Raw genomic sequence first — 26,995 nt, 5'->3', positions numbered from 1 at the left:
TCTTCCACATTCCCCTCGTTTCTGCCTGCATATCCTGGTATTTTATGACTTTGTCTCTCTCTGTATGTAAGACACTGTAGTCAGTGGGTGTAGCAATTTCAGTGATCAATGCTACTTTCGTCTTCTTTTCAAGGACTAGTATAGCTGGCTTTCTCGCATCTATATTTTGAACTGTAAGTAATAGATGATCCCATGTGATATAAACTTCATCATTTTCTGTGATGCTTTGTGGCTAAAGCTTCTAATGTTTTTCATCTACTTTAGTACTATAAAGTTTGCACAATCCCCAATGCAGCAGTCTTGGCCTTTCAGTATAAAGTCCTTCTGCCATTAATATATCACACCTAGCAACAAGATGTGTGACTGTTTCCAATTTTGTTTTATAAAACCTACATTTGTCTGTTTCTCCCACATGTTCAATGGACTTCGTAAACTAATGTGTATGTAGCCCACTGTCTTGGGCTGCCAGTAATAACCTTTCGTCTTTTGGTTTAAATTCACCTCTCCTTAACCATTCCTACATTCAGTTGTGATCAACATGAGGTTGTTCCAAGGGTTTTCTATACTTGCAACTATATTTATGCATTTTCCACATTTCTTGCCTTCTCATCTGATCCTTCACCTTATATTCTCTCTTTTGTTTTTTTGCCACATTCAGTTGCTGCCTGATTTTTATCTACTTTTGGTTTGATTTCCATTCCCACTTGACACAAATATGCGTTTGCTAAACTAAGCAGGGAAGCTATCTTAGACTTATTCTGCTCTTGTTTCAAAACTTTCACTATGTTTGGGCCTTGTGAGGTCAGCAGATATGTATGCAGTCCCATGAGTGCAGATCTATACTCGTAATCAATTTCAAGAAGGCCATGAAGTTCCTTACAAAAAGAATACAAGGCATAACAAACCTGCCTTATGCAGAGCGCCTTAAAGCCCTTTCCCACTGCTCAGTCTCCTGTAGATTGCTGAGGGGTTATCTGTGCCTGGTTTACAAATCATCTACAACCCCCACAATTATGAATGTCCTATATATTTGTAAGTCAGACTGTATCAGAAATACAAGGTCTAAGGACTTGAATTTTGTCTGTGACTTAGAACAAGCTGGAGGGACAGATGTGTCCCACAGTCTGCCCTTCCTATGGAACAGGCTTCCCATCCATGTGAAGCTGAGTTTGTCTGTTACCCAGTTTAAGCACAACCTAGGTCAGTGAATGGGGAATAGGAAATTTGCACTGGGCTTTGCACCCATGTCCATTATGACCAAAGTAGGTTATAAATGCTTGGACATCAATATCCTACTTGGATAAAGGACATAGGCATTCTTTTGGGAAAACTTGGCTAGGCTTATGAAGGCCCCCTGGGTCATTAGCCTAGTAACAATCCATGAATCTTCATATATATATATATATATATATATATATATGCACACACACATAAATAAGTATTAACATATTTGCAATGCCACATAGTTCCATGTACTATAGTTATTAGCTTATAAATTATATGTATTAAAGGTTGACAGCTTTAAAAAAATGCCTTGCTTTGTGTAGACCTGAGCAACTCATTAATATGATAATTGCATAAGATAGTCATTTTTTTCTAAAATAATGACTGCGTGCAGAAGATGGCTGACCTCAGCCACCACCCCCTTTGGCAGGGAATGGTGGGGTGGGGGTTAAAATAACAACTGATTGACCAGCATAGACTGAGAAATACATTGTTCAGTTTCTTATTTTCATAATTTAAAAATGTGCTGCTTACAGCAACTTTACATGATATTTTTGAAACTACAGGTGAAGACAAAGTTGCAAAGCAGAAACTTCACTAGAAATAAATGCAAAGGTTTAAGAAAGTTCCTATCCCTTAAAGAGACAAGCTCTACACAGACAATAAAATGTAGCAATTTGATGGAGATCATGATATCCTTCTGTTTAACTTGCAGTAAGCAAGAAATATTTTCTAACACAGATGGATTCCATACAAATACATTATAAAATGTTGTGCTTTGCTGATTAATAAATGGAAGCATATAAGGGAGATACAAACTCAGATTCAATACAAATGAATACAGAAATTCTGTGCTTTACTGATGAAAACACGCAAGCATATAATCACACAGATTCTGTACAAGTGCAAAATGAAATTCTGTGCTTTGCTGATTAACAAATGTAGGCATGTAAGAGAAATTTGAACACACATCTATGACAAGTGAGCAACCATTCCACATTTTATTTCTTAATGCAGCAGAAGAAAAAATGGCCTATAATTCTTCCCCAGGAATAAAGACACTTGAAGTGACTTACTAAAGTTGTTCATGATTATTCAGGCAGGATTCTGAAATTTAAAAAAATGACCGTTCACCAAAGAAATGTGTTGAAAGTTCAAATCCAGAAGTACGTAATACAGAAACATAATAGCAGATAAAAATAAGTAAGCAGTATTAAAGTATGTACCAATGTATTACTAAACTGAGTCAGGTTATGGTCTCCATATATTGTGTGTCTCTCAATCCTCGCTGACTCTTTTTTTTTAATTGCGCATTACTTTCATTTTTTTCCTTTCTCTCCAATTTCTGTTCATTTTTCCACAGGTCCAGAAGTCCCAGGAGCAGCCCAGGCACATTCCTCCTAAGTCAGGGAACATTTATCCCCTTTCCATGCAGAAACTTCCTTAGAGGATCAGGATATTAACACCATTCCAGTAGGCATCCTGGAATGGTGCAGATTGACAAGCCATGTAATACCATGAGCTTCGTGACTTGGTTGAGGATGTGGTGGAGCAGGTAGTGAAGAGACAGCTTCAGCCACTGTAGGATGCTTTTTGGGGGTACAAGACAGTTTTGGGATACACGCATTACTAGTTTTAACTGAGCTTAAAATGAAACCCAAAGGTTAGCAGTGATGCTGAATTAAGTTAGTTCTGCTTTTGATTATCCACTAAGTCACCACAAGCCTCCAGCCCAGTGTACTTCAGGGTCCTTCACTGCACCACCTTCAGGCAGTTGAAATGCTTGAGGTCCTCTGACCCAGGGTGTTCCTGGAAGGAACTCCTCATGTACCCCCTCCTTCCTCAACCTTCCCTTCTACACCCTTTAACCTACTTCTTACACCAGCCACCCTATCATATAAGAAATATTTGAAAAAGAGAGGGATCTGTCCCCCGCCAAAAACAAAAATCCCCACCATCCCACCTCTTACAGTGAAACTCCCTTCATGTGTTTCATCTGCATGTCCTTCTTTGTTATGCCTTCCATTTCATATCTTTTAAAGAAACAATCAGGGTGTCCACATAAGTAACCCCTACATAAAATACCTTTATATATTTTAAAGTTAAAATAAATAGCTGTGCTGTGCACTGCTTGCCCTAAATATGTGGCAGTATGTCTAATGTGCTTCTCATATCCACATTCATCCATAATACCCTAATAAGTCTGTAATTATACAAACATTTACATTTCCATTAGTACTTTGCTGATACTTATCTTTACCAACTTTATGCATTTCATGAAAAGTGATCATTTAATTTCAAAAGCTCTCTCATTGACCTAGTCATAGCAAATAACTTGTGTTTAAAGTAGTGGCACTGTTTTTGCATAACCACTAGAAAAAATGTCACCTTCAGGGCTTTGAATACTATCCTATATGATACTGGAGTTACACATTCAGACAAAGTTATGATGACCTGAGCTCACGTCACAAAAACTGACAGTGGCACTTGTATGCAAAGAGTAAGTAAAAGCAGTTTTAACAGAGCTGAAAATGAAACTCAAGGCTAGCGGTGATGCTGAATGAGGTTAATTCTGCTTTTGATTATCTAAGTCAGTAGAAATTTGAAAGTAAGGCACTATATCAGCAACTAGCTAACCCAAGAGAGACTATTTAAAAAGGTGCTGAAATTGTACAGGAGCAACTTACTAAGGGGAAAGGAAGTTTTTACAAATTGGAAGACAATGTCAACCTTGTACACAAAGAACTAAGAGATGTAAAAGTACAAACCATTATTACCCAGTTGAAAAACTAGAAACTGAAATTGTTACAGAAACTGAAGCATATGCAAAATTAAGATAAAATGAAGGACTTGGGCAACTAACCATTCTGCTGAAGGAAAAGACTCCATGTAGAAAGTGCAATGAACTGCTCGATCAAAACTAATATACAGAGAATTTCAACAAGAACCATCTCAAAAACAGTGTTTGCAGTAAGTTAGCCACCAACTAAAAGTTCATTTATATGAGGAACTACAGCTTGTAAAAAGACATGAAACACTAGCACAACAACATAAACAAAAGATATAAAACAAACGGAGGCAAATAGCTTCCCACTAAATTAGCAAAAACAATGGCATGCAAAAGATCAAGGAGTAAAGCAAAGCTATGTGCCACGCAAATTATTAAAAACTAATAATAATAATAAATCAACTATTAATACAAATTATTAAAAACTAATATATTAATGCAAATTATTAAAAACTAATAATAAACTATTAATGCAAATTAAAAACTAATAAATCAACTATTAATGCAAATTATTAAAAACTAATAAATCAACTACTAATGCAAATTATTAAAAACTAATAATAAATCAACTATTAATGCAAATTATTAAAAACTAATAATAACTCAACTATTAATGCAAATTATTGAAAACTAATAATAAATCAACTATTAATGCAAATTATTAAAAACTAATATATTAATGCAAATTATTAAAAACTAATAATAAACTATTAATGCAAATTAAAAACTAATAATAATAAATCAACTATTAATGCAAATTATTAAAAACTAATAATAAATCAACTACTAATGCAAATTATTAAAAACTAATAATACATAAACTATTAATGCAAATTATTAAAAACTAATAATAAATCAACTATTAATGCAAATTATAGAAAACTAATAATAATAAATCAACTATTAATGCAAATTATTGAAAACTAATAATAAATCAACTATTAATGCAAATTATTAAAAACTAATAATACATAAACTATTAATGCAAATTATTAAAAACTAATAATAATAAATCAACTATTAATGCAAATTATTAAAAACTAATAATAAATCAACTATTAATGCACATTATTAAAAACTAATAATAATAAATCAACTATTAATGCAAATTAATGCCACTGAAAATGTTGCTGCAAATCAAAAAAATACTGATCAATGCAAAACTGTAGCCCAAACAAATGTCCAGCTCTGAATTCCCGAGTGTAAGCAGTGGCAGTTATAGATATCATGCTATAGAAGCAGTGGCACAATCTATCATTTCGGAAAATGATGAAGAACTGGTAAGCATCCTTTGCAGTCTGAACAGGAACATGACAGGCATCTTAGCTGGGAGTGATATCGTTATCAGTCTGAGCGAACGCCGCTCCGAATGGGAGTAGAACCAAAATACGTCAGATGACAAATATTAAGAACAGAGCTTGAGCTGACATCCTGAATAGAGAAGGAGAGAACCTCCCCCCAACTAACATTTAAAAGTAGAAGGGAGAATTTGTCATGATGTGGAAACATTGAAAGAGATTTAGCCTGGGACTAAAAAAATATGTTGATGGACCTCAGAGAAGGGTTCAAGAGAAACAACCTGTGGATGAGAGAGGGCAAGAGATGATACTGAGGTTCCTGGAGATTCCTCTGTGGTGAGAAAACAAAACCAGACAGGACTGTCCAATAACTCTTTTTAAGGAAGGGGATTTGTTACTTGAAGGATGCAACTGGTTCTTGTGTTAAAAAGGCCAAAACATGCTTGTAAGTACTGTTACTTCTCTAGCATTACATAGTTACTACAATTTAAGAAAGTATTTTGAATGTTGGTTGCCTGAGAAATGGAAACAGTCATAACCCTCTTTATAGGCTCCCTATTGAAATGTCACTCATTACGCCGAGTGTTGACAGAAAGAAGAAGAAAAAAGATAAAAAATCCTGAAAAGCAAATCTCAAGCATCTCAAATTTCTTCTCCTTTAAACTTCATTTTTTTTCGGGGGGGGGGGGGTCAAGTGGGCCTTTGAGCTGTTATCTTTATTCTGTTACTAACGTAGTTGTATTTAATATTGCTTTTCAGGGGAGTTATTGCAAAGTAACCCTTCATGCTTTTTTTTTTTTGTTTTTATTAAATAGTCAATTTGGAGATTAGCATATGTGTACATTTGACAAAATTTCTGTTTTATTATGTCTCATATGAGAAGGGATGTTTAGCTATCACACCCAATCTTTCTCCCTGTTGAGAATTCTGTCAAAGAGCTAAAAAAAATCATGCAACAATTTGGTGCATATCACAGATTTGTGGATCCTTCTAGCTTCCTACATCACTCTGTCTGCATGGTGAAAGGCTGACATTTGATATTGCTTTTACATTCTCTAGTTAAGAGAAGACACTAGTAATGTGTATGTAGCCCAAATGCTATAAGTTATTGTGACCTCTTGTGAAGTTGCCAGCCCAGCTAGCTAGAATATTGTAAATAATTCTATGTTGTAAATATTAATATGATCCATAGGCTTGTCTACAAATGTAAGAAACCTGTATGTTATGTGCTGAGCTTCAAAAATGTAACCACACTGCACCCTGCTGGAAAAGAGCAGAAATGTATATGGACTATATGCTTGTGCAAATGTATGTTTTCATATTAGAAATTGGGACATACGGAGTTAACTTGCAAATTATGAGAAAATAAATAAAGAATTTTATGATTGTGTTTACCACAGCTAGAAGACAAAATGTCTACAGCTAGAGTTTCTTTCTGTTGTCTTAAGACAGAAATAATTACTAGATTTAAAATGTAAAAGTGTTACTTGTTTTATGACTTCCAGTTTCAGGCAAGCTTCTAAGAGATAAGTGTCAGCTTCTAAGAGATACGTATTTTTCATAGAGACATGTTAAATTCTGTTAGTAGAGGCAGTGGTGATGTCATCTAGCTAACCCAGCAGTAATGTTGTGTATTATTAATTTAAGAACTATCTCAGAGAGAAAGCCTGTGCATTTTGTATCTTGTCTTGGACCAGTAAACATCCATTCAGTATTTGCATGTGCTTGTATCTGTAAGACTTAGATCATAGTATCTCTCTTAGAGATAGATAGGAATATAGTAAGATCACTCTGTATGTTTTCTGTATTTATGTGAGACTGTCCTGCATTGTTGCTTTAAAGCATTTCCTGTGATTCTGAACTCTGTTGTCACTGTATTGAGTTATTGAGTATTGTCATGTTCTGTTATTATTTATTATTAAATATATTAAAACCTTTTAATTGTGGCTGGTTTTGTTTAGCGATATTAAGCTCTTAGAGTATTTGCATGTATTTGGTAACTCTTTACAGGCCACTCTTAAATAGCCTTAAAGTCTTGGGCGCATTTACCATTTGGATAATAGTAACATTACACAGTAGAATTGGTCACCTTTTGTAAGGGCCTTTTAGTAGCTGATAAGGATAGTTGATGGTAGTGATTTCTACCTTATAGTTTGGGCAGAAGGGGGAAAAGCTAGTGAACCTGTGCCAGCCTTTCCCAGGAGTTTCTGTGTGTTTGTATATAAATCAAATCTCAAAGTGTGTGTGTGTCAGCTACTTGGGCAGGGAGGGTGCTGGAGATTTTGGCTTGATCACTTGGCTGAGATCTTAACCCTATAACTGTGCCAGTGGGGAGTCTTATTGGGGATCTGGAGAAAGAGGGAGAAACCAGCCCCAGACTGACTGTGATCTCTGTATGTGCTTAAGGGAAATTGTACTTTACTGTGTGTGTACTTGTCATCCTTCCAGTGTGCACATCCCTCACTGGTGTTAATGGTGAGGATTGAGGCCCCTTGATTACTGGGCCAGTGCAGGGGCATCACACCTCTCACTGAAGATCTACTGTTAGGGTAAGTGTGCTTAAACACAGCTGAGCTTACATGTGTGTATTTCAGAAGGGGTTATTATGCAGTAAAAATTACCTTACTTGTTTCAGGAAGAAGAAAGCAGTACTGCCAATGATACATCTGAAGTTGCTGTGCACGTTCAACGCAGCGAGATGATGGACAAGCTGCTGAGTGTGCTGACCACATCTGCTACACTGGTACTTGGACCCCACATCAAGGACTTCCTCCAGAAGACAGCACCTTTCATAGAATACAAAATAGACCCTAAAGGAGAAAGGTAATACAAAGAGCATTCACCCATGTCTCCTTCCCTTCCCCTTAAAAAAATATCAACATTCCAATTCAGTTATCCAACTGAGGAACACCAAGTCTGAGTACGAGATCCAGACTTCCATATTTTAACATAATCATATGTCACACTTAGAATCTCATGGAGACTAAGAGTTAGCACCTAATTATTCATATCAATTTTTTTTTCTCCAAAATAACTGTCTGAACGAATCTTAAATGTTGTCAAATATATAGACTAACAAATCTCAAGTGAAAGAGAATTCCATGCTTTAGCTGATTTATGCCTAAAAATATATATTAGTTAAACAATAATGCATGTTTGGGTGTGGGTATTGCTGGATTTACCCACAGTTGATGTGGTTTGGTCACAAGGGCGAAGCCCAAGTGACCAAACAAAGCCAACCATGGGTAAATCCAGCATTGCCCACACCCAGATGTGGGTTATTGCTATTATACAGTGACATTATTTAAGGAAAAAAATACTTTTCTTTGATAATGTCTTTGTATAATGCCTCCGTGCTGACCTTCTGCATTTTTCCGGTTTAATGGGGCTTTTTCTGATGTACTGCTCATGCATATGGGACTTGCGTTCCGGCACTTACCCAGTACATTAGCGCTTTGGAAAGGAAGCAACGGAGAAAAGATCTCTGCTGCTCCTTTTTTATTTATTTATTTTTTTAATAAAAAAGGTTTAGAATAGTTTAGAGTTAGGAGAGAGAACGGAGGAAATACAAAGAAAATCAGGTGCGTGTCTTTAGTTTTAAATAATATACCTGATTTTCCTAGTATTTTCTCCATCCTGTCTCTCTCGTATGTCCAAAGTCTGGATTACAGATTTTTTTTTTTATTTTTGTTTAAAAAAAATGAAAACTTACAGAATATAACAACGGAGAAAAGTCCGGGTGACCAGACATTTTTCCATTGGTATATTCTCAGATTTACAACTGGTTTACAGCTGGTTGAGCTGGCCAGTCAACATGCTCGTTTTAGAATATTAATGGCCAGCCATTGTATAATTTGGAGCTAATAACGGGTAGCTCAATAAACCAGTTGCTAGTAAAATTAGCAATGTTTCATTTTTAAGACATTAAATACCTAAATGATATCTCCTGGGTGGTAGTTTCTTTTCTGCTTATTTCACCACATTCTATAGTGTGCAATATTGACAGGGTTTAATAGGTAACCAAGGTTTGCTGTATGCAGTGCTTTTCTGCTGTGAGCTGTTGATAGTTTGGATAAAAACATTTACCAACAGGTGTGCTTGTTATTGCTTCCTATACACTGCCAAGAGGTGGGATGGTAGGAAATAACATTTAAACAAATAATTGTTTGTATTTCTTAGATCAGTAAATTCTTCCTTCAAAAAGATCTGGTGAGACAGATTCAGATATTTTTATTATTTATTTTATTTATTTGTAGATAAAAGACAAACCGATGATGACACTACAGTGACTTGTTCTACCTTACTAGGTAGCAAACATTCATGGAAATGTTAAGTCGACAGTGCAATTATTCTTCTTTTTTTAGAAAATCACCTAAGGTGTATGTGTCCAGAGTGGTTTCCAAGGAATTTTCTATTTCCTTATCCAGTTTTGGCAAAAAGCAGATTTAACCATTTCATCAAATTCAGGTAAACAGATGTTTAAAAAGAAATGGAAAGGGTCATTCCAAAGAGAAGTCTCAAAGCATCTAAAACCAAGGACTGTCCTGCAGGTCTGAATGACTATTTAACAGACATTGTCGCCCCTCCTACCCTGGCCCCCTTTTTCTTCCAGAAAGTCTGAATCCCCTTTTTCTCTTTGGCAACAGTTTGTTTCTGACAAATGAGCTCTGAAAGTCATTCATCAGGGTTATAGATGGCAGCGGAAGGAAGTTCTTTCTTTCCAGGGGATCATCCCTCTTTTCCCAGATCCAACTTTTGTTTCTACCTGTTCTTCTTCACATCTGTATTCATCTAGACTTGATGTTTTTGTGTGTCTCAGTCACATTATCAATTCTATTCCCTACTCTTTGGACTAACCACTGCACCAAGAGGGTTCACAACGTGTCTAACTCTAGTTACAGCTCATTTCAGGCTACAGGATATCCACTTTTTTCTACAGTTAGACAATTTTTGCATAGACATTTTCAAAGTGTTAGGAATCTCCCTCTTGGGTGAGAGATCGCTTACACAAGCTAGGATTCCAAGACAACATTCAAAAGTCTTTCTTGACACTCTCATGCAGGATTCTGTTCCTAGGATGTCAACTAGACACCTACCTTAGTTCAAAGAGCTTTTCTTCCTCAGGAAAAAAATAGATCTTTATTTATGTCTGTTTCTAAGGTTTCCCACTCAGTCTTCCATAAATGCAAGGGAATACCTCAGGATTTTAGGTTTCATGGCATTTGTGATTCTCATGATACCCCATGGCAAGGCTCCACATTAGAAAGATATAGGGGTATTCGAAATCTCTTTGTTCCTATCATCAACAACCTTTATGTTTTCAAATCCCAGTCCTGGGGTTTGTTAGAGAAGACAACAGATATACTTGAATCCAAGTCTCCCCTTCTGCTTCTCAGCTGCAAAGCAGTCACTCGCCACAGGCACTTCAAACTTTACTTTGGGAGCAGTTTCAAGATGTTTAAAAGTGCATGGAGATATGGGCTACCAATTATATATTTGTTTATTTTATTTATTTTAAATTTGTTGATCGGATTAGTCCGACTGAGCTAAGCAGCCCTTTTTCAGCAGAGGCCCAGGAAGAAAAGCTCCACAGTTTTACAATTTTAGTGTTAACAGTGTCAGTGGGTTACAGTGTATACATACAATGAAATACATTTTATCAGAAAAATAATAGTGGAAAAAAAACATAATAAACATACATAAGAGAAATTATTCAATACAAACATTTTCAATAAACAGTGAAACGAGCTCATAGTGATGTAGTTATTTCATGAGATATGTGACATTAGAAATGGAGATAAGAGATGGAGAAGAAAAGTGATACTTTGAAGAGGTTTACGAGCTAAAAAGGTTTGAAGTTTTGGTGATTACATATGAATTAATGTGATGGATCAGGGAGGATGAGTGTAGTGGCAGGACCAGTGAGTTTGGAGGTACTCTCTAGTGGCAATTTGAATTGATTGTGATGTTTGAGGGACCTGATTTCTAGTATTAATTTGGTCCATGATATGGTAGATATCAATTGATTGGTAGATACAAATGACAGAAGCAAAGACATAAATATCTAAAAGATGCTTGCCCTGATCAAGGCACTCAATTTTATGAACCATCTTTGATCCCTGGGACAGCTTCAAGTAATTTCAGACAGTACTACAGTCATGTGGTACATTAAAAGGGGTAACCAGGTTGCATCCTTTTCACATACCAGCCAAGCCATGTTAGCTTGGTATATAGTGTCACAGCACAGTTTCACTCTGCAGACATCCTACATTCTGTTAGAGCAAAATTGTGTGGTAGACAAGTTAAGCAGGACAAGGTCAGACCCTCATGAATGAAAACTAGATTGGTGGGGGGGTCTTCCCAGATTTGAACCATCTGTGGGAGTTCCTCATGTAGACATTATTGCTGCTTTAAGCAACTGACAGCATTCTGTCCCAGGACTCTATGGAGGAATGCCTGGAAGACAGATGCCTTTCCTTTTCTTTGGACAGGAATGTTCATGTGTGCTTGTCCACTCTTTCCACTAATATCTAGGGTATTTCTGAAGATTCAGAAGGAATCTCCAGTGACTATTGTGGTGATACTCTTCTGGCCCAGGCAACCATGATTCTCCCTTCTTTTCAAAATGCCAAGGACAATTACCACAAGCTTCATCACAGACTGGATCTAATCATGTAAGAACAAGGGTGTTTGATACAACCCAGCATCAATCATCGTCTATTGTCTGCCTAGATGATAGGGTCTTAATTCCTTTTAGGCAAGTATTTACTGAGGATGTGCAGATGGTATTAATGGAGGCAAGAAAGCCCTCTACTAAAAAATTATATATTCGCAAACGGGAAAAGTTTTCTAGTTGGTGCCAACAACATAACGAGCACCCATTCAGGGCTAGTTGTTCTCTGATTCTACAATATTTGTGTGAATTACTATCCTATGGCCATTCTTATTCCTCTATCAGTGTCCATTTATTGGCCACTTCTGCATGTCTGCTGATGGATCTTCCTCTTTCAAGGCAGTCTCATTGTCAAAATGTTCTTGAAAGGGATTTTGCATAAGAGACCTACAAGTAAACCTGTGGTCCCTACTTGGGATCTTCATTTTCTGTTAAATAAGTTAAAAATTGCTGCATTTGAATCAGCTAATCTGTCTGACTTGAGGTTCTTTACATGGGAAACATTTTTTTACTTATTGCCCTGACCTCTACAAGAAGGGTTATCTGAGTTGCAAGCTTTTATAGTGAGTCAAGCCTATCTCTTTTTCCATAGGGACAGGGTTTCTTTGAGTTCTAATTCTCCATTTTTGGATAATGTGGTATCCAGATTTACTTTAAACCAAACTATCCATCTCCCCATTTTCTTTACTGAACCTAAAAATGAGAGGAAAGGATATTGCGTACTTTGGATGTCCATAAACAATTCTGGTACTATCTTGACAGAACTAAATATTTCAGATCTTCAGATCCATTGTGTATTTCTTGTGAAGTTAAGAAGAAGGGACACCCTGTATATAAAAAAAAGACTATTTCCGAATGGTTGTCTAAGGCTATATTACCTTTTGTTATACTCACCATAACAAATCTATTCCAGGCAGGGTCAAAGTCCACTAAACCAGGGCCTTGGCTTCATCTATGGTTTTTTGGAAAGGTTTGGATTCTAGAGATATTCTAGAAGCTGCTACTTGGTCCTCTGTGCATACATTCACAAAGCAGTATAAGGTTGATTCCTTCCCTAGGTCCTGATCAAGCTTTGTTAGGACCATTCTCCTGGGGCTCTGGTGCCCTTTTCCTTCCATCTCCCAAATGTAGTTAACTATGAGATTCTATCCATCTAGCTATGGCTACTGCAGCAGTGATTGAAATGATACATATGATACAGTTATGTAAATAAAGGTTACTGTAACAGTAGTTGTTTTCATGGTCACTGATGTAGTGGTAGCCTCTGCTCTCTATCCCCCTTGTTTTTTGATGGATGTGTGTGTGTGTGTGTTTGTTTGTTTTATGCCAGGCTGTGGACATTTACTTTTTGTTGTTTATAACCTAGTCCTTTCATGGATCAGCCTCCCTCTCTCTCTGCTGACAGGAAATCTCTAAAGGACTTCACACCCAAACTTGTGTTTTAGTCAGCTCAGCTTTAGCTATTTGACAGTTTAGGCTTATGGAAGGTGCTGTGGAGCTTTGGAAGCTGACCAGCTGTTGTATATAACCCATATAGCTATGGCTGCTGCAGCAGTGATCATTTAAACATTTACTGTTACAGTAGATCAGCTTACACAATTGTACTTTTTTGTCATGACTGATAAAAAGAAATATCCTAGTCACTGGCCATAGCAGAGTACAACAGACATTTGCTGCTTTATTTGTTTGGTTTGTTAAGCAGAGTAGTCCGAATGGGCCATGCAAGATTTCTTTTCAGTGGAGGTCTAAGGAGAAAAATTCCAACATAATAGACAAAAAGTTTAATTACACTAACAATCATTACAATGACAATATATTACACATGAAAGAAAAAATAGATTGATATATTGGGGAGTGATCAAGAAGTAGAATGGAAGAAAAGATAGTAAAGCAGTGATCAAAGAAACATTTTAGAGACTGAGATATTGCAACTATTCTAGGAACATGAATGTGTTAGAAACAGAAATCAAACTGGGATATTGATTAGTTGATATATTAAGTTTAAAAGTTAGAATGATTTATGAGAGGAAGAGTTAAAGTAGTTCTGGGAGATATTGAGGAGAGTCATTAGCCAGGTGTAGATATACAGGAGCATAACCAAGAATTAATCTGGAGATCTTTTAACCTTTTTTTAGAGTTCTTGAAAGAAGCTGTTTGTCAAATTGTGGTGGGAAAGGAATTCCATACCTTTTGTCATGCGAGTGGAGTAGAGTGAGTATCCAAAGGAATTATTTGATTTATTAGCAAGGGATAAATTAATGAATGCAAACAAAGGGATGTAGGAGGGGACTAACACTGTAGCAGAGAATTTAGGGGGGGACATTTATCAGGAGAGTACAGAGTGTTGTGAGTACGTCTTAGCTGTGTGAAATTAAGATAGTTTGGAAGTTGCAGTGAGTTTATTTTTTAGTTTATATACTCAGTTTAATTCCACACTCAGTACTCTGTAATTTACTGAGTGTAAGTAAGCATTCGGAGTCACTCTTCATATCTTAATTTGCTTAGAGGTTTACTTACCTTAGTATACTTCTGCTGTACCTTTTGAAGATCTTTATGTAATCACCACTGCATGAGCAAAATCCATTTCCTTACTCTTAATATTGGTTTAATAATACTTTTACATGCTGGAAGCAGCACTGCTTTATTCATTGATGTAAATGATCATTTGATGCTTCTTATGACACCAAAGTAGTTTATAATAGTTTTGCTCATATGCACCTTGAATTCCGAATTATCACCGACTGATACTGCTAGGTCCTGATAGTGTATGCTTTTTGTTATTATGCTGTGTTGAAGGCCATAGGGTTAATCAAAATTCTCTTTAATAAAGTTTATAATGCTGCACTTTTTTGCAATTAAATGGCACTCTAATTGTCCTCACTCTCAAGTAGAGTTCATTTATTTATTTATTGGCATTTGTTTTCTGGGAAAGTGCAACGGGATCACAAGAACTCATTTTTAGTGGAGGTCTTGGGAGCAAAGCTCCATTTAACAGAGAAAAATGTTCAAAGGCATTACATAAAACAGTTGAAAAGTATATATTTCAAAAATAATCAACAATATTGTAAGGCAAGGAGATATAACAGAATATGTTACAAAGAGAACAATGAGAAAAAAGCAAAGTAAAACCCTATATACTGTATCGTCTGGGCAGTTGACAGTAGTAATAAATAAATGTCATGTGGAGGGGAGTGAGATTAGGACAGATTGGTTTATGTGGGGAGAGGTGATTAGAAGAGGTCATATAAAGTGATTGCGAGGGTAGGATAGCCAGGTGAAGATAAGGAAGTGGTGATGGGTAGAGATCCTGTGCAGGCAGGGATGGAGAAAAGTAGGCAAGGTTGCTCAACCAAGGGTATAAGCTTGAGCAGATCCATGAGTTTTGGTAGTGGTCTTTCAGAAGAATCTTGAAGGCAGGATGGTAAGTTAAAGTTCTAATAGCCTGTGAATAGAATTCTATTTTGGGCGGCAGAGTAGCAGTAAAGGCTATTTCAAATTGTTTTATGAGGTTTCTAGATGGTAAGAAGTTGTTTATAATTAGAACGAAGGGGTCTGTGTGATGGTAAGGAAGAACAGAGCTTAGTGCTGGACAGGCATGGTGTGTATAAATGATGATGTGGGCAACAGCTAGTTGTATGATGTCTAGATAGTGTGGTAGTTCAAGCCAGTGCAAACTTTTATGGGCCTTGCAGTGATGTGTTTATTTGCAGAAAATTTAGCAACTTTGTTGTAGCATATTTTAAGTTTGGTTTAAACAGATAAGTTACTTGATCAGGGGGAGTTGTTCAGTGGGCTAGAGTTTAGGAAAAAAGTATTTTAGATGGAAAAGTGAAGGACTGGGGTAGGGATAGAAGGATAGTGATTGTCGGGGATGTACAGTAAGAGGTTAAAATGGTTAGGAGATTAAGTAACACATTATGGGGAGGAGTTTATAACTGTCTTGCCAATGAGTTGTCAAACCTGATAGGGTTTAGTTGGGATGGATGAGAGAGGCTGAGATGATTAAGAGGTTATATAATTATATTGTGGGAGAAGCGTTTTGTACTATCCTGATGTGATCAATGGTCAGATCTGTTAGAGGATGGGGTATGATGCAGAATAAATGTAGAGTAAGCAGGGGTGGGAATTGGGGGTAGGGTATGAGAAAATAGGGTGGGATACACCTGCTGAGGATATTTGAAGATCCCAAAGAAACAATCAATGTATTGTATTCATATTAGATCAGTACTTCAACCTAGCTACTATACACAACTATAAAGAGCTATAAGGATATAAAAATCCAAATTGCATCAGATTTAACAGGTATATTGCTTAACATTGCAGTATAATATTCTTAACTGGAGTTTGGTCCTTTGAATTAATAATGTTGAACTTTCCAATTGAGTGTAATGGGAAGGCAAAGGGTGGGGAAAGCTTAGCGATCAAATGGCAGTTATTAAAGGGTGTGTTGCTTAACAATATAGTATAATATTGTTAGCCAGAATTTGCTCCACTAATTTAAGGATGTTTGAAGATCCCTTCAAGTGTGATGGGAAAGGCAGAAGGTGAGGGTAAAAAGCTGAAGGATCAAATGGAAGCTACTAAGACTATGTTTAACAAATACAGGCTATTATTCTTATGTTACTTTAGGGTAAATATTAAGTTATACATATGCATAGAACTATTAGGCTTTTATGGGATATTAGGTAGGGTAATGCTGACTATGTCCTCTGTATGGTGCCAGAGCCATGGTCTGAAGTTAAACACCAAAAAATGTATAGTCATACCCTTCGGGAAAAACAAGGTAACCCCAAGCTACCATATAGGTGGCAATCCACTAAGCACAGAAGAGGTTATCAGGGACCTGGGGACCCAGGTTGACAGTGGCCTTTCTTTTGACACTCACGTTGCTAAAGTGGTTAGAATGACCTTCTACATTGCCCACCTGATCATGAAGGGATTCACATCCAGATCTAGTGAGGTCATTGTTCCCCTGTACTCTTCACTTATCAGACCAATGATCGAGTACAATGCCCCATTCGGGATGTATCTCGCCCAACATCTGCAGCAATTGGAGAGACCCCAAAAGTTCCTCACCAAAAGGATAAAGGGACTCCAAAATCTGTCATATGCTGCCAGATTGAAGAAACTCCAGCTCTATTCAGTCGCATACCGTCTGCTCAAAGGTGACATGTGTCTGACATACAAGGCCATGTCCAACCCAGAATTAATGGACATGCTCCACCTCAAAAAATCCAAATCCACCAAAACCACTAGAGCAAGCGACTTAAACCTTAGCACGGATATAAATAGGACGTGCTGGATGGATAGATTTATCACTCAGAGACTCCCTATGCTGTGGAATAGAGTCCCGGTCCATGTGATTCAGAGCACCTCGCTGGCTCTGTTCAAGAGAAATCTTGACCTATGGATGGGAGATCGTAGGTTTACCCCGGGAATCATCTCTGTGTCAAGGCTGGACAGAGGCACAACAAACTAATGGGCAGAGTAATTTTTCATATAGGGGGTGGCGTAAGCCACAAAAATTTGGGCTAGGCTTATAAATGCCTTAGGGCAGATAGCCTAGTATAAACCTATGAACCTATGAACCTATGTATGTGTGCACAGCATTTACATTTAAGAAGACACTTATCCAATGTGTATATAGTAATAGTGCCTAGGTAATCTATTTTATCAATAACATATTCTGACATAGTGTAGGCTGTTCTTGTCTAGTTTCTGTGCTGAGTTCAAACATGCAGTTATGTAAGCTTGGAATAGTATAACCAGGGATGTGTTCAGAAATAGAGATGCTGTCAGGGCAAGGTCTACAAAGATAAGAGATGGAACGGCAAAATTTTAAGATGTGAGAAATTAATAGGCAGCTGTATTACAATGTGATTCATCCAAAGAATTAACTTTCTTTGGAACAAGTTATCCTTACAGATCCCTAGGTGCAGTGTTGGCTTAAGTGGTTTGGATACCAGATGCTGTGCACCAGTAAGAGGTTGTATGGATTTGAATGTATTTCAGCATTATACATAACAATTTATGTATTTACTTGTCTTTGTTTACCAGGAAATTCTGACTGGGTAATACCCATGTTCAGTGGAGGCTCGTGGAGAAAGCTCCATTCCAGTTAAACATAGAGTAGTTACATTTTATTTGCATTTATACACAAACAGTAGTTACATTTTTACATTCTAAGATTCTACAGAGGTAGATGTTACTAAAGAGAAAGCCCACGTTCAACTTAGTGGATTGTGGCAGGCAGCAGTTATGTATAAAAATTGTTTTGTCATTTCACTGAGTGGTTGAGAATATTCTGTTTAAGGAGTGTATTTTGATAATATTGTCTGGTGAGCACAAAGTCTTAACCTGGTGAAGAGCATGTGTAGGACCAGCATTGGTTAAGATGTTGCTTAAGCAGTGGTTTAAAGCTATTGAGTTTGTCTGAGAGTTTTAATTGTGTGGGTATAGTATTCCAGAGTTTAGCAATGGAATGGGAGTAGACTGAGTTTCCTGCAACATTATTTGACTTATTTATGAGTAGTAAGAATTTGTTACTAGAACAGAGGTCCCTTGCTGGACAGTAGGGTAGTAATACATTTCGTAGTACTGGGCATTTTTCTGGATGATAAATATGTTTGTTTGTTGTAGTTAGTTGTGATTATGTTAGGTAGTTGTGCAGTTTAACCCAGTTCAACTGCTTTAAACAATGACAATGATAGGTCCTGTGAGGGAGATTGGTGGCAAATGTAGCTATTTTATTGTATCAGGAAATCAGTTTCTTTCTTTGAGTTCTGTTTAAATTTGTTAGGACAGGAGCAGCATGTAAAATAGTTGGCAGTAAGAAGGTGGGGGCTAGAGTTTTCTTGGAGTATCAGTAAGAAATCCATTGATTTTGGCAACTTTTCTTTTCTTGGGGTTGAGTAGAAGGCTTGATTCCTTGATCCAGGTTTCTACAGAGAAGAAGGAAGAACGTTGTGGGCACAAGCAGAGCATTCTTTCTATGTTGGCTTATTATATTGGTAAAATGTAGTAGAGCAGGAGTGGTGCTGTGCTGGAGCCTGAAACCATGTTCTGTTTCTGAGAACAGGTTAGGTATTGCGTCAGCTGCATATAGATGCATTTCTCTAATATTTTGAAGATGGAGAGAGAATTGCTATTGGTCTGTAGTTGTTAAAGTCTGTAGGAGTTCCACCTTTGTGCAGTGGTATGATCTAGGATATTTTCCAGAGTGATGGGATGAATCTTTCTGCTATGGACCAATTAATTATTATTGACACAGGGAAGGCTATAACTTCTGCCGCCATTTTAGGTAGTCTGATAGTAGCTGGTCTATAGCTACGGAAGTAGATTCTAGTTTAAGGAGAAATTTTATTATGAGTGAGGTGAGTACTGGACTAAAATTGAAGAGCTGTGGATGGTTTTGATTGGACAGGGGTTGAGGGGGGCAGAAGTATTAGTGTCAAAGAGAGACAATATTGATTGCATAAGATAGGAATTAAACTGCATGGGGATAGAGTCTGCCATATTCTCTGTTTTTGGAGAGGGAGTGGTGTTCTTGCCAGGGTGGCATAGTGTATTTAGTGATGACCAAAAAAGTTTTGGATTGATTTGATGTTTGTCTTTAAGGTTAGTATTGTATGTTTCTCTGTCCTGTTTGATGTGGAGTTTTGCAAGGTTTCTAAGATGTCTAAATTGCTGGAAGGCATTTTGAGTTCTATTTTTATACCAGTTTTCCCAGGTCTTATCCCTTTATATCACAAGTTGTTTTGTTTGTTTCTTTTTTAGCCTTGGTGTGGTGTTAGACTTTACTCTCTTTATTTTTATTACACATGGTACTAAATTATTTATGATTTGTAAGAATACATTATGAAAGTGTTCTACAGCAGAGTATCTAGTAACATTACTTTAAATGCATTCCAGTTATATTGTTTGTGTTTCATTGAAATATCTTTGCTGAAATTGATTTTATTTAATTTTTGATTATAGATAATATGTTTATCTAGGCTATGGTGAGTTGTAATGGCCTATGTCAGTAGGTGATTATTTATGCTGAGAGGCAGCCTACTTTTGTCAGTTTGAGTGTCTCCCTGAAGATTTATTGGTTCTAATGGGTGTGGTAATTAATTGTTTGAAGTTGTATACGTTTATGGATTCAGTGGGGGTGGTGGAATTTGACTTACCAGTCTGTATTTACGTCTCCAAGTATTATAGTTTAATGGCTAATTCATTTGGATATCTAATTCAGGATGTTTTCAGCAGTATCAATGTATTCACTGGTAGTATATAAATTGCTGTTAAACATATGGATCTGATGTTGTCAATCTTTACTTAATCCTTGACTGTGGGCTTGGTTCCAAACCTCAGAACTGACTCAGCCATTATTCCAGCTTGCTCCTTCCAAAAACTCTCTAGTTAAGTTCTACCCATAATCCTCCTCACAAGATTACCTCAGCTCTTGTTTGCCACTTCATAGTGCCAGATGTGTCCTCCCATCTGAGCACTCAAGAGACAACTAACTGTATTAAAAAACTGTAAGTTTCTCTTATCTTTCTTCATAAAACTATATTACCTTTCCTTTATTTAACTACCCACTCCTCCTAAACTCTATTATATAGTTTTCCTGTGTGCATGTGACCTTTTTTCTTATTCTTCCATTTCAGTAGTTTCTGAAATATCATCATCGGTACTCTTTTCTTACCTAAACTGGTATTTCTCAAGTACCATTGTTGGTACGTCTTTTCTGTGCTTAGTTTAGTTAAAAAAAAAATCTATAGCTCTTTCACCCTTCTGGGTGTTTGGGTGTGGGTGTCTGACTTTCTTTTATACCAGACAAACCAGTAAAAGGGGCTTCTGGCTTCAGAAGATGACAGAAGTGTGATAGGAAGCTTCGTAACTCCAACAGACACACTCTTTGTCACAGTTTTAGCCATAAGGGACTAGTCAACATTAAAAATAAACTTATCCTTAAGGGACTGCTTAAATCAGACTTTGACGAGGCCTTATCTGTCTCCAAAACCAATGTTAGTTATCTTTCCTCATTATCATCTCCAAGCAAATTGGAAAACCTAAGAAAAGAAGCCAGTCAGTTCCAGCACTTTCTTTGGAACCACAGGATGAAATGGCTAATGCTCCCATGGTTCCTAGAGATTCCTCAGAACCAGTGGGTCAAGTGACTTAAGCTTTTGGTGCCATTGGTGCCAGTTTCTGCACTGACTACATCAGCACCAATTTCAGTTTCAAACTCTTCCCCCTCTGATCAAACCACTGGGATAGAAGGAGGAAATACCATGCACCACATATTCACCATCAATGGACCTCTTTTTGTACCATCCTTCTAGTCCTTTTATGGAGAAATATCCACCCAGATCTCCTTCACTTTCTTCCGTCCAGTCCACCAATAGTCTAATAGACTCTGATACGATGAAATTGGTGGGATTACCTCCTTCTATGGTTTCTAGCAATATTGGCTCTGGAATCTTGCCTACTTCCACTCCAGCCTTTATTCCTCCTTCAACTCCAGCTGAGCCTTCAGAGCCCCCAGTACTGACCACCCCAGCTTTCAGTGTTTCAGTGCCGGTCAGACCTCCTTCTCTGGCACCAATAGCTACCCTGAGTTTTTTGGGTTTGTCAGATCTAGAGAACTGTCAGAGCATTATTAGCAGTTCCAGGGGGCAGGGTTCAACTCTGGTCTTTTTGGAGCTGTTCATGCCCCTTGGTGCTTTGGCACATGCAAGCTAGTTTCTGGCTTCAGCTTCGGAGATGGCCTCCTTGGTGCAGGGTGGGATGAAGAGGGCCTTGTCCATTGTGGACAATCAGTCTATGCCATCCTTGTCAGACCAAATTTATGGCCCATCTCATTGACCGGAGCTTCCTCCAGTCTCTTCCCTGGGACAGAGGGCACAAAAGACTCAGGATCAAACCACAGTGGTTATGTCTTCTTCAGATACCTCTTAGGAACACCCCACCTTGGAGGTACCTTTGAAGAGAAAGAACAAGAGTAAGCACTTGGACCCCCCTGAAGAGTCCTTCACAGAAGATACCGATTTCAATGAAAGGGAAGTTTCCCCTAAGTCACCCCCTGAAGATGTTTCCTTCAGAGACATACTAGAGATCCTAAAGCAGAGAGGTAGCTGGACTTCCCTCCAGCCTTCCTCAGAGGAATCGGTATACTTGGAGGCTTTTCTTGCCCAGCCCTCTACCTCTTGGATTTCTCCACCCGCTGACGATCTAATTAAATTGATAGTTCAACAGGCTTGGAAGATACCTGAAACTATCAAGCAAATTCCTAAGAGACCAGACTGTATCCTTGCAGCCCCTCAGGATCAGCAACAATGGGCCAAGAGAATTCCTGTAGACACCATGGTGGTAGCAGCAGCCACCAAGGAGGAACTTGCAGATGAAAGTCCTACTATCCATCCTCCTAATAAAGAATCTAGGACAATGGATAGATTTGGGAAGAGCATTTATGCTTCATTGACCTTAACTCTCAGTTCCTTGAATTACATGGCACACTTTATGAGACTTCAAAGAGATCTGATTAAAGAGCTGTCAGAAGCAGTAGCTGAAGGAGTTTGAGAAAAAGTGGTTTCTCAGCTCACCACCCTAGAATCTATTCCCATCTTGTGCATGAGGCTAATTGTACATGTTGCCTAAGGGATGATGAGAGCAGCGGGTTCAGGCGTCGCCATCAGGAGACATACCTGCATGCATTTGAGACATTTAAGTCTGTCATCAATGCTTCATTTGACTGAGCATCCTTGTTTGGTCCCAGGGTTAAAGAGACTTTGGCCAGATGTGAGAAAGATGGAAAGACTTTTTCTGCCATGGGCTTTTACACTCTTCATCAGCCTTATTCCAGGAACCAAAGGAGTAGGAGGCTATGGTTCAAGAAGTCCCAAGGGCCTTTCCAGGACTCATGTGGCAATGACTTTCCCCAGGGCAGAGGGGGAAATAATGTATGACGCCACAGAAGGAGCAGAAGTGGCCTGCAGAATCAGGGATCCAAGTAACCCTTCCATGGGAATTTCTATCAAAGTTCTTGAAAGGAGGCCCAATTGCCTTCTTCTAGAGGCAGTCAGGGGGCGATTATCCCTGCACCAATTGGCCTGGCTAAGGATCACAACAGATGATTGGGTGTAGAGGATTTAAACTACAGGATGCAAAATCCTCTTATCAGAACAACCAAAAAGATTGATCAGGATCCCGGATATTCTACCCAGTCACAAGAATGCAGCAGTCTTAGAAATTCAAAAACTACTCGACAGAAAGTCATCCAAGCAGTCCCTGAGATCAAATAAGATCCAAAATTTACTCAATATTCTTTTTATTGCCAAAGAAGACAGGGGACTGGAGACCACTCTTGGATGGTCAAATTTCAGTCTATACTTCTTTTCTAGGAAAAAGACAATTGGATGTGCTCAATAAATCTTCAGGAAGCGTATTATCATATAAAGATAGACAAGTGGTCCAGAAGATCTGTACACTTTCGGCTGGGAGCCCTTCACTATCAGTTCAGGGCACTGCCCTTTGTTCTCACCACAGTCCCCAGGGTATTCACCAAATGCATGGCAGTGGAAGCAGCTCATTTCAGGCTGCTAGGATTCTGGGTGTTTCCATATCTAGACAACTTGCTCCTTACCACTCCACCAGCCATCTCTACTTTTTTCCTTTTCTCTGACTTGGATATTACTATAAACTAAATAAAATCCCATTTAGAACCATCTCAACAGTTGGAATTCATTGGAGTGATGCTCAACACAATCACAGACATTGCATCTGTTTCCATGGAAAGGCTTCAGAGGATACGATCGAAAGCCAGCCAGATCAATTGCAGCAAGAAGGTACCAGCAAGACTCCTCCTACAAACTCTGGGGGGAACCAGGTCTTGCCTTCTTTGTTGAAAAGCTCTCAGAGTATGGCAATGGGCAATTTCTTCTGGTCACTTTCTACTAGCAATGAACATTCCGGGGAGTTCCCACTTGATTGCAGACAAATATGAGCAGGACCATCCTCATGCTTCATGAGTGGCCTCTCAATCCACTGGTGGCAGACAAGTTGTTTTGCCACTCGGGCCAACCTTGCTGTGATCTCTGTGTGTCCCCCTGAGCAACAAGTGCAGCAGTTAGTTTGCCATAATCCCCCCTCTGGGGAAGTCACAGAGAGATGCTCTCCTCCACGATTGGCAACCCAGTCTATTGTACACCTTTCCCAGATTACTCTTATATCCCAGTTTCTAAAGAAAGCAAACAGGTCATAGAACAGAATAATTCTCACCACCCCATTCTGGCCTTGACAAATCTGGTTTCTCTTCCTTTGGCCTTATCCAATTTGGAAACCTTGGATGCTGGACCCAGTTCCAGACCTATTGTCCCACCCGCATAAGGGACTGGTTCATCTCAATATTCAGAATCTTAATCTCACTGCATGGCTTCTCCAGTTCCCATGATTGCCAGGCATACTTCTCTTTCTTCCTCAGCTCACCACATTGTTCTAGCCCACCACAAACTGTCAACAAGGAAATTGTACCTTAATAAGTGGCTAAAGTTTGCTAAATGGTCATCAGTGCCTAGTCTAGATCCATATTCTCTGCCTATTGATAGAATCCTGTAATTCTTAACTTTACTTTTTGAAGCAGGAGCATCTGCCTTGACTATTCAAGTGCATCATGCTGCAATTTCTAACTTTCACGTTGGTTTAAATGGTTATTCCTTAATGTCCCACAAGCTTTGCAAAGCCTTTTTGAAAGGAACCTTAATGCTCAGATCTCCATATAAAGAACCCTCCATACATTGGGAGCTAAATCTGGTGCTTCAAACACTTATTCATTCTCCCTTTGAACTTACAGTAAATTGCAACTTGAAGTTTTTGTCCTGGAAGACTTTATTCTTGATAGCTATTACTTCTGCTAGGAAAATATCTGAGATACAGGTCTTATCTTGCAAACCTCCGTATCAAATATTTCATAAAGACAGAGCCTCCATCTGAACAAATCCTACTTTCCTACCAAAAGTCATATCTGAAACAGATATTAACCAGATTATTCAACTGACAATCTTTTTTCCCAATGTAGAATACTGTCTATAGTTACTAGATCTACGCAGACAATTACATTTCTACCTTCACAAAACAAAGGAAAATAGAAAATCTGATCATCTGTTTGTTTCCTTTTCTTCAGTTACTTTGGGAAGTCCAGTTTGTAAAGTTACTCTAGCTAAATGGCTTAGAGACTGTATCACCTTTGTTTATAACAAAATGGGATTGCACCTACCAGGACCTGTAAAAGCTGATTCAGCTAGAGCATCAACAGCAGCTTCTGCAGTTTTTCATGCCAGAGCTTCCTTGGATAATATTTATGTGGCGGTGACATGGGCATCTCTGCACACATTTATTATGCCTTACAAACTGGATCTGATCTCTAGGGGATGTGCGTCATTCGGCTTGATGGTGCTCAGGAATATTCTTCCGTGAGACCTCCCAATGTTCAGGTAGCTAGGGACTCTGTCCCACAATCAAGGATTAAGTGAAGATCGACAACACAGATGGAATGTTATGATAAGACACAACTTCCTTTTTTCCTATTGTTGATTTTTAAGAGTGTTTTTAGAAGTTCAGCATTGTTAAATTTGGGCAATTCCTGTGGGAGTAAGGTGATAGAGAATTTTTATAGATGATTGCTATACCACCTGCATGCTTGGTCTGTCATGCCTCAGTATATTGTATATTGGGGATGCTCTCTTTATCCTTTATTTCTTTTTTAACCAGATTTCAGTAGCTATGACTACATCAAGAGTGTATGTGGCAAGATAGGCATGTATGTCATGGGTTTTATTGCACATACTTCTTAGGTTCAAATTTAGTAAGGTGAGTTTGGGTTCTGTTTTGAGAGGTATTAAGTGACTGGTTTATTTTGTGGCTGGAAGTGAAGGTTTTATGACCAGTGGGACCTGAGTTGGGATGAATATCTCCATATTTTTTAATAGATATTTTACCGAGGGAAGAATATGCTAGTTATATTTTGGTCTTGTTTGGTGTTTGATAGTAAATTTGGATACTTAGTTTTGAGATCTTTATGGATAAATAAATCAGATGTGATTTGCTTGTAGAGATAGGATGTTATGCAGAAAGACATGTTGGGTAGATGTTGATATTCTATGAGAGTATTAGTAGAAATCCTGAGTATTCGAAGTAGGTGGGTTTGATAATTGGTGATGAAGTCTAGTAGCATGAGGAGACATAGTAAGATAATCTAAGTTAGGGACATCTTATTTAACTTGGGGTTTTCTTTATTTTAAATTATGAGTAGAAAATGTTAGGAGAGTACTGGGTTGGTTATAGAGATGTAATGTGATTGTTTAAGGTGGTAAGGAGTAGGACAGTTTACGAGAGTCTTGCTTGGTAAACTAGAATGGGTATTACTATTAGAAGAAATTCTATTTGTTTTTCTTCTGGAAGGAACTCATTGCATTAGTTTGAGGAATATGTGGGTGGTACTATGGAAGTATAAATGTAGAGTAAGAGGGGTGGGTGGGAATTGGGGGTAGGTTCAGTGTGTGTTGTGAGCCCAAAAGTTAGCGAGGATGAATGAAGTGGGTTGAAAACTTGGCAAACGGACAGAGAAAAACAGACATAGCTTATAAATGCCTGGCCCTCAGTGCCCTGTTTGGATGCAGGACATCATTATTCTTTCAAGAAAAACTTGGCTATGCTTAGAAAGGCCCACCAGGTCATTAGCCTGGTAACAGTCAGTGTATCTATGAATCTATGCTGTAGGACTCACACAGTTGAATCTCCTCAGTAGCCTGCATTAGTGAATTATACCTTCCTTCTGTATCCCTTTATTATTATATACTTTTAATTTATTTCTGGTTTATTGAAAAAATAAAAAAAATATATGTAGATGTGTATGTATACACACACACACACACACACACACACACACATATATGGACTCACTTCAGATGATTGAAGTTTTAAAACTTCAAATTTGATATGACCGAGACCATATGATCAAAGTTTCAAAAC

General features: G+C 38.0%; 1 protein-coding gene across 1 annotated transcript in view; it reads left to right on the top strand.

The window, feature by feature from the left end:
• Positions 1–26,995, top strand: part of LOC122790465 (cilia- and flagella-associated protein 157-like) — a 1,902,466-nt gene that overhangs the window by 1,648,676 nt on the left and 226,795 nt on the right. Inside the window, exon 7 of the mRNA XM_044058010.1 lies at positions 7,946–8,133. Coding sequence (XP_043913945.1) covers positions 7,946–8,133 — 188 coding nt within the window. The remainder of the gene's footprint in view (positions 1–7,945; positions 8,134–26,995) is intronic.

Source organism: Protopterus annectens, chromosome 16.part0 (assembly GCF_019279795.1).
Source record: "Protopterus annectens isolate FY-2018-M chromosome 16.part0, PAN1.0, whole genome shotgun sequence".
Taxonomy (NCBI): Eukaryota; Metazoa; Chordata; order Ceratodontiformes; family Protopteridae; genus Protopterus; species Protopterus annectens.
This window is presented reverse-complemented; position numbering and strand designations above follow the sequence as displayed.